Source organism: Stegostoma tigrinum, chromosome 38 (assembly GCF_030684315.1).
Source record: "Stegostoma tigrinum isolate sSteTig4 chromosome 38, sSteTig4.hap1, whole genome shotgun sequence".
NCBI classification, from domain to species: domain Eukaryota; kingdom Metazoa; phylum Chordata; class Chondrichthyes; order Orectolobiformes; family Stegostomatidae; genus Stegostoma; species Stegostoma tigrinum.
Window position 1 is genome coordinate 9,656,178 of NC_081391.1, and position 13,710 is coordinate 9,669,887.

General features: G+C 44.7%; 1 protein-coding gene across 1 annotated transcript in view; it reads right to left on the reverse strand.

The window, feature by feature from the left end:
* LOC125446968 (interleukin-2 receptor subunit beta-like) overlaps positions 1-13,710 on the reverse strand; it is a 94,897-nt gene that overhangs the window by 29,165 nt on the left and 52,022 nt on the right. The window contains exons 3-4 of the mRNA XM_059640457.1: positions 4,294-4,381; positions 2,216-2,348 (exon numbers count right to left, since the gene is read on the reverse strand). Coding sequence (XP_059496440.1) covers positions 2,216-2,348; positions 4,294-4,369 — 209 coding nt within the window. The 5' untranslated portion in view covers positions 4,370-4,381. The remainder of the gene's footprint in view (positions 1-2,215; positions 2,349-4,293; positions 4,382-13,710) is intronic.

The window sequence follows — 13,710 nt, forward strand, 5'->3', positions numbered from 1 at the left end:
TCTGGCAGCCCATTCCAGACCCTCACCACCCTCTGTTTGAAAACATTCCACCTCAGAACCCTTTTTCTCCCCTCTTACCTTTATTCATTTATATGCTGCCTAGACCAGCATTTATTACCCATCCCAAGGGCAGTTAAGCATCAACTACATTGCTGTGGGTCTGGAGTAGTCAGGTATGGAAGGCAGACCAGACCCTGCTAGCATAGCCCCTTCCACGGTGACCCCATCCCAAAACTCAGAAGTTCTTGGGATTCAAGTCCCAACTGAGGATTTGACACGAAGGGAAGGTGCTTTTGGATCGTGGCTAGGCAGGTTGAGAATGAACCTGTAAATCCTTCAATCAGCGGGGGGTAAGAGTGGGAGGTTCATGGTTACCTGTGTGACGGGAAAGGTTCCTCTCCCATGATCGATCTGGACTATGTATAAAAAGTATGCAATACAACAGCACATCATTCATGATCTATAACATGACACACACTGTTGGCCTCAGCTATTTTGTCTTGCTACACATGCGCTCCAAATGGACAAACGTAAGGTTCTTTTCAGCCCCTGCGCCCACACAGCTTTGAGCGGAACATCTCCGAGAAACACCATGCATGGACCTCACCCAACCAATCACAAACAAACTATATTGACTGCCATGTAAGCAAACAGTTATTCTTGGCAAAATATCATGCAACAACCAATAAAGAGATTACTGATGGTGTGGCATATGTGGTCGACCACAGCTGGAGTTACTGGGAACAGCTGCACCTCAGGAAGGACACATTAGCTTTGGAAGGAGTGCAGAGTAGATCTTCCAGGGTTCTGATTTATCAAAGTTAAATGTTGTCACTCCCTAACTGCTGAGTAATTGCAGCATCTTCAGCGTTTTGCCAGAATGATAGCTAGATTTCAAAGGCCAAATTATTGGTTTATTTTTATTGGATTGTAGAATGCAGGCATCACAGCTTGGACAAGTATTTGCTGTCTATCCTGGGCAAGGTGCTGGTGAGCCACCTTTTGAACCACTGCGGTCCATGGAGTGTACCTATGCTCACGGTTTCTTTAGGGATGTGTTTCCTGGTATTTAAGCTGACCAGCTGGCTGGTCCATTGGGTTCCATTTGTAAGGGTTGGCTATAATTAAATGCAGCGTCACAGACCTGGGTTGATTCCACCCTCAGGTGACTGTCTGTGTGGAGTTTGCACGTTCTCTCTGTGTCTGCGTGGGTTTCTTCTGGGTGCTCCAGTTTCCTCCCACAATCCAAAGATGTGCAGGATAGGTGGATTGGCCATGGTAAATTGCTTGTAGTTTCAGGGATGTGTACATTAGGTGGATGGGTCTGGGTGGGATGCTCTGTGTGTTGGTTTGGACTTGTTGGGCCAAAGGCTCTTTTCCACACTGTAGGGGTTCTATTATGATAACTTTCTAAGACGCTTGAGAGTCAACAGATGAAAGGGAATGGGTGAGGCAGATAGAAAGACATTATTTCTGATGGTTGGTGAGTTTTAGAATAATGAATTCTGGAATCTATAGAATCCCTCCAGAGTGCCTAATCAATTCTGCACTGACCCTTAGTATTCCACCCCAACGCAACTCCCACCCTGTCCCAGTAACCCCATATTGACACGGCTAACCCACCCAGCCTGCACATCCCTAGAAACTATGGGGCAATTTAGCATTGCCAATCCACCTTAACCTGTACATCTTTGGATTGTAGGAGGAAACCCTTGCAGACATGGGGAAAATGTGCAAACTCCACACATGCATGGGCCTTACCCACCAATCCACACAGTTGCCCGGGGTGGAATCAAACACAGGTCACTGTGAGGCAGCAGGGCTAACCACTGTGCCAGCCTAGATACAATTACTGCCAATGCTCCTCCTCTGTGCCCAGGAAGGTTTTGCCATTTTGAGTATTTCTCCAATTCCCTTTCTGAAAATTATTATTGACTTTGCTTCCACCACTCATTCAGGGAGCTAATAAGGTGACTATTACTGGACAAGGTTCTACAATGAAGAAGAGATAGTAGGAACTGCCGATGCTGGAGTGAGGGATAACAGAGTGTGGAGCTGGAGGAACTGCCTGGTTCGCTGTGTTCCTCCAGATCCACACTGTGTTATCTCTACATTGAAGCAAGTTCATGGAAAAAGGCTTTGTAAAGACAGCATTGAGCGAATGTAGCAGGTCTTTGTGAGCTGCAGGGAGGTTAGAAATTAAAATGTCACTTACTCATCCTCGTCCTCCTCGTCATGATCTGGGTCATTAACCCACAATGTACAGTCGGCATTTTTAGAAACTTGTTCCGACCAGCAACAAGTCATTGTTGCGAGGTAATCAACTGTACACCGCAAATCTTCATTTCCTGTTCCAAAAGAGATTGGGAAACAAAGGGGATTGTCAGTCTCCTTCACGGGCTAGGAACCTCATTCCGCCAATCCAGGAAATGAACCCACACACAAATGTTGAGCTGTGAGTAGATAGGGATGCCAGATCTTCATCCACCTGGCATGGGTGCCCCATAAAGAGGTGAGCAAGATTGAGCCACTATCAGGGCAAAGGTAGGTAACAACCTGGGCTGCAAGGATGAAATCATGGATCTCGAAGATGACGAGAGGATGCAATCACTGCATGGACTGCAATCGTTCACCACCTTCTCAGGGCCAAGCGACTCATAGAATTACCAAGAATTTGCAGACGATGACAGGTCCAGCCGATCAGTGCTGGTTTCAATGCACAAGCATTTTCCCATGTTATTTTATAGAGCCTAATCAGCATAGGGTCATTGAACCATAGCACTGTTTGGCATGAAAACAGGCCCTTCAGTCCAACTCATCCATGCTGACCCAGTATCCTAAATTAATCTAGTCCCATTTGCCAGCATTTGGCCCATATCCCTCTAAACCCTTCCTATTCATGTACCCATCCAGATGCCTTTTAAATGTTGTAATTGCACCAACCTCCACCACTTCCTCTGGCAGCTCATTCCATACACGCACCGCCCTCTGCGTGAAAAAGATGTCCCTTTAAAATCTTACCTTAAACTATACACTCTAGCTCTGGACTCCCTAACCCTAGGAAAAAGACTTTGGCTATTGACCCTAACCATGCCGCTCATGATTTTATAAACCTTTACAAGGTCATCCCTCAGCCTCTGCTGCTGTAGGGAAAACAGCCCCAGCCTATTCAGTCCTCGATTCCTTTCTCCCTCATACTTATCTAGATTTCAGTTCAATGCATTGGCGCCATTCACCTCAAAGAAGCATTGGTAATGGAGTGGGCAGCATCCCTGACTCTGATCCTGGGTTCAAGTCTGAGTCAGGACTTTGAGGTGGCCAAGAAAGTTCTTCCAAAGCACCTACAACAGGCAGTAAGAGTGGGAGTCCCTGCTTCTGTCGACATGGAGCGCTGGCCCTCAAGTTACAGCCTGTCAATGAGGGGTTAGCAATCCCTTCCATGAAAACACAGCCATGGAAGCAAGTGTAAGTATATGCACTGTTTGACTTTGCATGCGAAAAGGAAAATGACCTTTACCACTCTTTATTGGAGTGTGCTCCATTTCTAACCATTCTCTCGGTCAAGATATTTCTCCTGCTCACACGTCCGCTTGTCTGTCCTTGACCTGTTTGTTCCAGTGAATCACAGGGGAGGAACAACACTGCCTTCAGACAAGGTACTTTACAACCTTCTGGACTTAATATTAAGAGCTCAACATCTTCAGATTGTGAACCCCCTCCCATTCCTTCCCTTTCTTTTAGCTTTATTTGTTACATCATTCGTTCCTATATTTTCTCTCCCTTGCCCAGTGGGACTGCCTGCACTCTCCAGTCCAGAACAATTGCTGTGCCATTCTCACATTCTGATTACTTAATCTGAAATAGAAACACCCTTTCTCCCGTAGCACTCCAACCAACACTCCCCAACTATTGCATAAATATTGCCCACATCCCCCACCACTTCACTTCAGCTCTGCTGAAGAGCCGCCTACCCGCAAAATGTTAGTTGCTCTGTCTCCGTGGATGCTGGTCAGGACCTATCGTGATTTCTAGCATTTTTTTGGATTCTCCTGACCCTACTGCATTTATCAAAGATACTTCAGTCCCCAGCTTTGATCTCACCCATGAGCTGAAACGTCTCCTCAGCGGCTATCCTGTCAATGTATTTTAATCTTATATCTCTTGATTATAGATTATAATCATTAAAATTGCTGTGGCTTTAATAGTTTCAACCACAGCGTGACATAATCTGCAAAACATAACGACATTTTCATAAGCAGGCAAGTAGATAGGAAAAGCATTTTTCTTACATACCGCTGTGGCATCCTAGCCCTGATGTCCACAGGAAGGTGGTGAAGACAATAAACACTTGAAGTCGAAATCCTTTCATCCTTTGACAACGCTGCGAAAACAAAAAGGAAAGGGTTCAGAAAAGATTTACGAGGAAGTTGCCGGGGTTGGAGGGTTTGAGCTACAGGGAGAGGCCGAATAGGCTGGGGCTATTTTCCCTGGAGTGTTGGAGGCTAAACCTTATAGAGGTTTATAAAATCCTGAGGGTCCATGGCTAGGGAGAATAACGAATGTCTCTTTCTCAAGGGAGGGGAGTTCAAACCCAGAGGCACAGGTTTAAGTGAGAGGGGAAAGATTTAAAAGGGACCTATGAGGTTACTTGTTCACACAGAGGGTGGTGCGTGCATGGAATGAGCTGCCAGAGGACGTGGTGGAGGCTGGTACAATAACAACATTTAAAAGGGTATACGAATGAGAAGGGTTTAGGGGGATATGGGACAAATGCTGGCAAATGGCACTGGATTTATTTAGGATATCTGGTCGGCATGGAGGAGTTGGAGCGAAGTGTCTGTTTCTGTATATATCTATGATGCTACAACAAAACGGACTATCCTTTCTTACAACATACTTGTTCAGTCTAAGAAATATAAGGATTAAGATCACATTTCGTCTGTGGTTATCACATACACAAACCTGGGCCAGCGTGGCCCCACCCAGACTACGGCAGAAAGCGTTATCATGGATGTAATGTCACTGACTCATTAATCCAGAATCCCAGGTTAATGTGTGGGAATGTGGGCTCATATCCCACCCTGCCAGCTAGTGGGATATGAATCCAGTGAATAAATTTAGTGTATGAAATTAGACTCATTATTCGTGACCCTAATAAGTATTATTGGTTGTTGTAAAAACAACACAAAAGAATGAACAAAAGCAGGAGTATGGATGGAGATTTATGCTCACTGATGTTGTGCTTCATTTTTAGAGGTTCTTTTGAGAGCATTAGGCGCAGACATCCCTGGTGAGGCCAGCATTGGCTACCCAGCCTTGGTTACTCAACAGTAAGTGGTCACCAATGGACATTGAGGAGAGTGATGCAGGACAAAGGATGAAAGTGAGGAGAACAGATGAGTAACCTTCTTTGTTAGCCTGGGTGGACACCAGGTTTGTAACCGCATGAGACCAAACACCACAAGGTTTCTGTACAGGAGTAGACCAACAAGTATGAAGTTACTGGTCAGAGATACTTAGCCGCAGAAATAGTTGAAAAATTGAACTCAGGTAAACCTGGTCATTTGGGGGATTGGACCAGGAAAAGGAACACCCGATTGATCACAGAATCCCCACATTGTGGAAGCAGGACATTCAACCCATCAAGTCCACAGTGACCCACTGAACAGCATCCCACCCAAACCCTGTAGCACTGCATTTCTGACAGCTAACTCACCTAGCTTGGACACTCGGGGGCAATTTCCCACAGCTAATCCACCCAAACCTGCACAACCTTGGACTGTAGGAGGAAACTGGAGGGCCTGGAGGAAACCTGCACAAACGCAGGGAGAACACGGGACAAAGGGTGGCACAGTGGCTCAGTGGCTAGCTCTGCTGCTTCACAGCGCCAGGGGTTTGATTCCAGCCTCGGGTGACCGACTGTGTGGAGTTTGCACATTCTCCCTGTGTCTGTGTGGGTTTCCTCTGGGTGCTCCGGGTTTCCTCCTGCAGTCCGAAGGTGTGCAGGTTAGGGTGGATTGGCCGCGTTAAATTGCCCCATAGTGTTCAGGGATGTGTAGCTTAGGTGGGTTATAGTGGAATAGCTCTGGATGGAATGGTCTGAGCATCAGTGTGACCTTGTTGGGTGGAATGGTCTGTTTCCACACTGTAGGCATTCTAAAAAATATATGTGCAGACTCCACACGGACAGTCGCCTGAGGCTGGAATAGTAGACCAGGTTGGTACTCTATAGTAAAAAGTGATTACGATATTGATTTGAGATACACTGTAGGACTGTAAATGTTTGCTATAAATAAAGACCTGATTTCAGTCTCATACTGAAATGTTACCCCAAACTTTATTTCACACCTCACTTACCAGAGCCGCTGACCTGATAAAGCACGGCAAACAGGAACATATGAAAATAGCTGGTCATTTGACTTGTCAAAGCATCTAACATTTAGCACAGGAAACTAAGCCTTGACTTTGAAGTAGTGAGCATGCGCCATATAAGATCGTACCTAATCAGCTTAATTCTGCTCTTAATTTGGGACTGGTTAGCTCTGAGCTATTGAAACCTTAGCTCAAGTCAAAGGCATGCCTTTAAGATTGTCCACTACACTCACCAGTTCATTCTAAGTCTCACTCCTGTCTATCTCTGAAATTTCCACAACTCTTCAATTCTTGCTTCTTGCCCCTTCCTGATTTTAACTGGGCCCCCACCGCCACCCCCCATGCTCCCCCCACCCAACCACCACCACCACCCCCAGCAGCACCATTATTGGCCAAGCCTTCAGCTGTCTCAATCTTAAATTCTGGAATTCCAACACCTCTCCATCTCTCTCTCTTCATTAAAGAAACTTCTTAGAGATCTTTGAGGAAGTCTTTGGTCACCTGTTTGCTGTCGCTTCATGTGGTTTGGTGTCTAATACTCTCTGATGACTCTGTTGTGAAATGGTTCTGCTATGTTTTTGTGCATTAAAGGCTCTGTGTAAGCTCCTATAGGTGGATCACGCTGCATCAATGAAGACAATTATGTTAAAATGCCAGAACACTCACAGGTTTGTCACGCTGCTCTGTTGCTCAACGACAGGGTTAGACTTTTCATTCATTGAGGGAATATCTGGTTTTTCTAAGGCTTATCTCCTTTCTCCATTCTTCCATGCAGCAATAAATACAGGCTTCAGTCTACCAGCAACACAATGTCAATTGTTAAACGAAGCCCAAGAGGAAGATGTGAAGGGATTGCTGGAACAATGATTAAGCAGCTCATGTCCAAAGGCAGTAAGACCTGAACTATATCCAGGCTTGGGCTAAAAAGTAACATTCACGTGATAATCATCTCCAATAAGAGACAATTCAACCAACATCCCTTGGTTTAGTGATCCTGCTGTCACTGAATTCCTTACCACAAACATCCTGGGCGTTATCATAGAAAATGAACCGAACTAACCATATAAATACTGTGGCTACAAGAGCAGGTCGGATGCTAGGAATACTGCAGCAAGTAAGTCACCCCCTGACTCCACAAAACCTGTCCACCATCAGCAAGGCAAAGTCAGGAGTGTGATGGAATACTTCCCACTTGCGTGGTTGAGTATAGCTCCAACAACACTTAAGAAGCTTGACACCATCTAAAAGCAAACAGCCCATTTTATTGGAACCACATTTGCCATCATTCACCTGCTCCTCCATCAATGCTCAGTGTCGATGGTGTGGAGCATCTACAAGATGCACTGCAGAAATTCACCAAGGCTCCTTAGACAGAACCTTTCAGACCCACAGCCACTTACGTCCAGAAAGATAATTGTAGCACATACGTGGGAGCTACAGTACTATGCAGGTTTCTCTCTAAGGCACTCACCATCCTGACTTGGAAATATATCACTGCTCCTTCACTGTCACTGGGTCAAAATGCTGGAATTCCCTCCCTAAGGGCATTATGGGTCAACTTATAGCAAATGGACCGCAGTGGTTCAAGAAGGCAGCTCACCCCCACCTTCTCAAGGGGAAGGAAAGACAAGCAATAAATGCTGGACCCAGGTGCTGATACTCACATTTCATGAATGAATAAATAAATAAAAAACAGATGGAGCAGTTCTGAGGCCTGGCTGTGTTATCATGGCAGGTTAGCAGTCTTATTCTATATTTAACCTTTGCACTTGATCATAGCATGCATGTTGTGTAGTGAAAGATTGAAAATGTGCACTGTGCTAACAGTCCAAGCTTTAGTTTTGTCAAGTGTAACATTACACATAGGTCCTAGGCCCATCTCGTTATGTACGTTGCCTTGTATAGTGATTGGAACCAGGGTCATGTTGGTCTCATCGACAATGAGGTTCCTGATCAGGCAGCCCTGGCTGACAGACATAAACAGGAGATTCAGAGAGTCTCCTCATTTCTAGAGCCTGACTCTGAGCTGCCTGGTCACGTCCCATGTACTGTACATGTGTGAATAAAGGGTGGCTTTGTTCCAGGATATCAGTCTCTGTGCACTTACTTCACCTAGGAATGCTATTCAGTGTTCAATAGCAGAATGGAGCTCTCACCAGGATTCTGACCCAGCATAATTAAAGGAGCAATGGTATATTTCTGAGTCAGGATGGTGAGTGGCTTAGAGTGAAACTTGTATGGTACTGTAGCTCAGAGATAATGGGAACTGCAGATGCTGGAGAATCCGAGATAACAAAGTATGGAGCTGGATGAACACAGCAGGACAAGCCGCATCTCAGGAGCACATAAGATGCTGCTTGGTACTGTAGCTCCCCTAGCAGCTCCAATTGTCTTTCTGGACTTAAGTGTTCATGGGTCCGGGAGGTTCTGTCAAAGGAGCCTTGGTGAATTTCTGCAGTGCACCTTTGTAAATGGTGCACAATGTTGGTACTGAGCATCGATGGAGGAGGAAGTGAATGCAGTGACAATCAAGTGGGCTGTTTGTTCTTGGTTGATGTCAAGGTTCTTGAGTGTTGTTGGAGCTGCACTCAGTCTCTGAACCCCGCATTCGGCTGTAAATCATATCACTAACACTAATATGTCCTTATCCCTTTGTGAAATGCTTCCAACTTAATCCATTCCCACACAATAGCCAAGATAAGTATTTGGTATTCCAGTGGTGCACCTAAGCCTAAATGTCTCCATTTAAAACCAGATCGGTTTTCATCACTAATGAACACAAAACATGATGTCAAATTCTTTCCTGCTGTTTGTTTACAAAATAAAGAAAGTGAAAGACAGCTCATGACCCCTTTATCTATTTATCAATTCTCTCCACCTACAATGCTACACTTAACTTGCAAAGTCTCAACTTTACAAAACTTGATGATCCGATAATGTCTTGTGGGCGTGTAACCCACAGCGCAAAGCTGAAAATTAGCACCAAAATGGAGGTTTCAGTTAGCGCTGGGCTGCTCAGTTAGCAGCCAGAATTTTACTGCAGTGGTGTGCGACACCAAGATGAAAACTGAGTTTGAAGTTCATTTTGTTGTTATTGCAGCAGAGAGACAATTTTAGTTTGTATCGGGTCATGAAGTATCTGATCAATACAAGCTAAGAGGGGGCACAGGCTCTTTAAATAAATTGGATTTTTAAAAAATGCGCAGAAGTTTAAATATAGATATCAGGTATGTTATACATTGTTTGCTTCATAATAATTGCAAATTTAATGAGCAGACATAGTAATGAAGGAAACAAAAGCAGAAATCACTGGAAAAGCTCAGCAGGTCTGGCAGAATCTGTGGAAGGAAATCAGATTTAATATTTTGGGTCCAGTGACCATTCCTCAGAACTGATGGCAGTAATGGAGGAAAGTTTACCTGAAACGCCAGTTTTCCTGATTTTCTGAAGAACGGTCCTGACCCAAAACATTAAATTTCCTGCTCCTCTAATGCTGCCTGGCCCGCTGTGTTCCTCCAGCTCCACACTGTGTTATCTAAGTTAAGAAATAATTGTTTTACATTACCGGGTAATGTAATTTCACTGAAATCCCAAAATGGAACTGCACTTAAAGACAGTGTGAGTTATTGTGCCTGGATTAATATCAATCCAGTCTCTGATCCCCACACTCTGCTGTAAATCATATTACTAACACTAATATGCAACATTCATGTTTAGATTAGTTCTTGCTACAAGGGATAAATGATGAGGACAGGTTGAGAGACAGTAGGAATTGCAGATACTGGAGAATCTGAGATAACACAGTGTGGAGCTGGATGAACACAGCAGGCCAAGTAGCATCAGAGGAGCAGGAAAGCTGACGTTTTGGGCCTAGACCCTTTATCAGTAAAAGGGTCTTTTCTGAACGGTTTGGAGGGAGAGGGTTTGGAGGGAGAAGTCGTCAGAACAAAGGGACTTGACAGCAAAATTTGGTAATGAACAGTAATATCAGGAAGCACTGCTCCATGCAAAGGGTGGTGGAAATTCAGAAACCTCTCACCTAATCTTGTGTATATTTAAGGCTGAGCTAGATAGATCCTTAAACAGCCGGAGAATCGAGGCTTACAGGAAAAGAGCTGTGAAGTGGACATGAGGAGTGTCAGATCAGCCATGATCCCACTGACCGGCAGAGCAACCTCAAGGGGCTGAATGGTGTACTCTTGTTCCTATTTCTTACTGGTCTTATGGATTCAAAATGTCACAGAGGTTGAGGGTTAATTGAAAATTTCAAAACCGAGATTTAGAGCATCAGGGTATTCTGGCTTGAGGAACCGATCATGTCGGTGAATTAGGTATGATCTAATTGAGTCGAGGGACTGATCCAAGGGGCAGAATGATCTCAGCTTGGTCCTGGTGGAAGTGACAGATTAACTCCCTCAGATGTAGCTGGTGGTGTAGTCAATGTGCACTCACGATTGCTGATTGGGTGGGATGAATGAGGGCTTGTGACTGGGGGGCAGAGTGGAGATGAACGATCCATTGATGTGGTCATGCACAATGACCTTAACCTAAGGTTTAGCGTAGTTGACATTTTCAGAAAACATTTTAAGACACTACACAGAGGCAAGCCCTCAAAAAAACTCTATTGCTTTTTTCACAAAGAGACCAAAAATGTTGCAGAAACTACAAACAGAACATTATAGGCTCGGAATCTGCTTCTTCCTGGTAGACATTCCTTCAGGTGAAATCCTACATTTCGTGGTTCACAAAGTAGTGGCATGGGCCATAATGCAAAGTATCAAAGACATTCCCCATCTTCTACTATTATGGGAGACCTATTCAGTGCTGGTACCGAGGAAGGGATGCAGTGCCTGGAGTGATGTCTGTTCAATGACATGTTACTCCAAGGTCCCTGTCATGCTAATTGGAGCTGAGATGATCCTAAAAGTATGAGGAAGAGCAAGGCAGCTGTCCTGGACCCCTCAATTGGCATCATTAAAGATAGATTCTCCTGATCAGGATCTTGTTGCCGGATGTGGGAGCTTGCTGAGCGTAGATTGGCTGCCATATTTCCTACATCACAGCAGCAAAGACACTTAAAGAAGTTACCCTCCGCCCTGTGGACCTACCTCAGGGGCTCCTCTATCCATCTTCAGTCCGCCTCCCCCTGTCTCCCTATTCATTCCAGAACCTTCACCCCATCCCCCTCTCTGATGAAGGGTCTAGGCCCGAAACGTCAGCTTTTGTGCTCCTGAGATGCTGCTTGGCCTGCTGTGTTCATCCAGCTCCACACTTTGTTATCAAAAGAACTTCATCAGCTTTGGGATTTCCCGAGGCTGTGAAAGGTGCTACACAAATGTAACTTGTGCTTTGCCAGTGGCAGATTATGGAATTTTCCAGAAGACTCGGGCTTCCAGTAACTTTGGTCTAAAGATTATCAACCGCAATGTGATAAAGAGAAATGTGGCGAACAGCAGCCAACTCTTGTTTGAGTGATTTCAGTAAAGAGTTAGGATCTGGAGTTTTATGGAGGCAATCCAATAAATGTTAGTCTGTTTGGAATGCTTTCTATTTCAAAGTTTTCCGCTTAAAGTGTCTCACACTGAAGGACCTGGTGTGCATTTGCACCACTCAGCATTTAACGGGTTAATGCTGTCATTTCCTGTTATGTAACCAGACTGAAAGCCATCTATGGTGATTGACAGGTTAATTTATATCGAGCCAATCTTCACGAGCGACTCTCAGAGGCTGCTTTTGTTGACATTTGGCAGCTCTCAAAACCATTTGACATGTACGCACGTAGTACACGCTAGTGCTTCACTTCTGTGAAAAATCAGCAGCACTTACTAGAATCGGAGAATCCAGGAATGATTACAGCACTGAAAGACCATTTGGCCCACCATGTTTCTGGGACAGCAACTCATCCAGTCACACTCCTTTACATTTCTTGGGTGTTTGTTTGAAAGGTTGTGTTGTATCTACCTCTCCCACGCTCTCACGCAGTGCACCCCAAATCCTAACTTCTTGAAACTACATCCCCTACACTCTCGGAGAGTGCACCTTAGACCCTAACCTGTTGGATATTACATTTTAATCAATTAAAACCTTCTAACGGATTAAAGATTCAACATCAGTGGTGTGACCCTTTGAACTTTTGCTTCTAAATTCTGTGTCCGATACCACCTCTCTCACTAACACCTGACGAAGGAGCAAGGCTCCGAAAGCTTGTGTTTTCAAACAAACTTGTTGGACTATGACCTGATGTCGTGTGATTAATCCGCCGCAGTCCGACACCGGCACCTCCACATCGTCCCACACTCTCAGGCCGTGCATCCCACATTCTATTTTCTTGAAGCTACCCCTCTGACCCTCTCAGGCCTTGCACCCTCAATCCTAACTTCTCATTGCGCAAAACAACTTTTCCTCAAGTCTCCTTTACCTCTTCAGCCAATCATTTAAATGGATGAATTCTCGGATTCTTGACTCTTTTCCGAACTGGGATAGTCTACATTCATTATCTACTATGTCCAGGAACCTTGTCATAGCTTAGGAAGCCTCTATCTCCACTTCTCAAAGGAGAACAATCCCTGCCTCACTGAATTAGTGACGTCAATAAAATCCCTGGAATCTTGCTGGATGCTACATAATTCCTTCGCATTCTTCCTAAATTGTAGCACTCAGAATGGGACATTGTGAGGCTGAAACCAGAATTTTATAAGGATTTACCGTAACATTTTGTTTGCAACAAGGGAATGGATAAGTAAGAAGCAGAGGGGTTTGTTTCCACAGTGGGGGTAGAGCTGGAACTAGTGGGCTAACTGTCAAAATAAGCAGGAGCAGATTCACGACTGAGCTGAGAGTTGTGAATCTGTGGAATTCCCTGCCCAGGGAAGCAGTTGAGGCCACCTTGTTGAATGCTTTTAAGGCAAAGATAGATTTTTTAACAGTAAATGAATTAAGGGTTATGGTGAATGGGTGGGTAAGTGGAGCTGAGTCTCAAAAAGATCAGCCACGATCTTATTGAATGGTGGAGCAGGTTCGATGGGCTGGATGGCCTATCCCGGCTCCTGTGTCTCAGGTTCTTATATATTCTACTTCCTAATTTTATTTACATGACTCCATATCTTATGGCACTGCCACTGCTTTTGAACTGAACTCAGTATGTTTGCTGACTTAGTTATAGTCATAGTCACAGAGTCATACAGCAGAAACAGACCCTTTGGTCCAACCAGTCCATGCTGACCATAATTTCAAACTGACACACCCCCTCCCACCCGCTCCTGGCCCATATCCCACCAAGTATTTTATTCATGAACTTATCCAAATATCTTTTCAATGTTGTAACTGTCTGCATGCGTA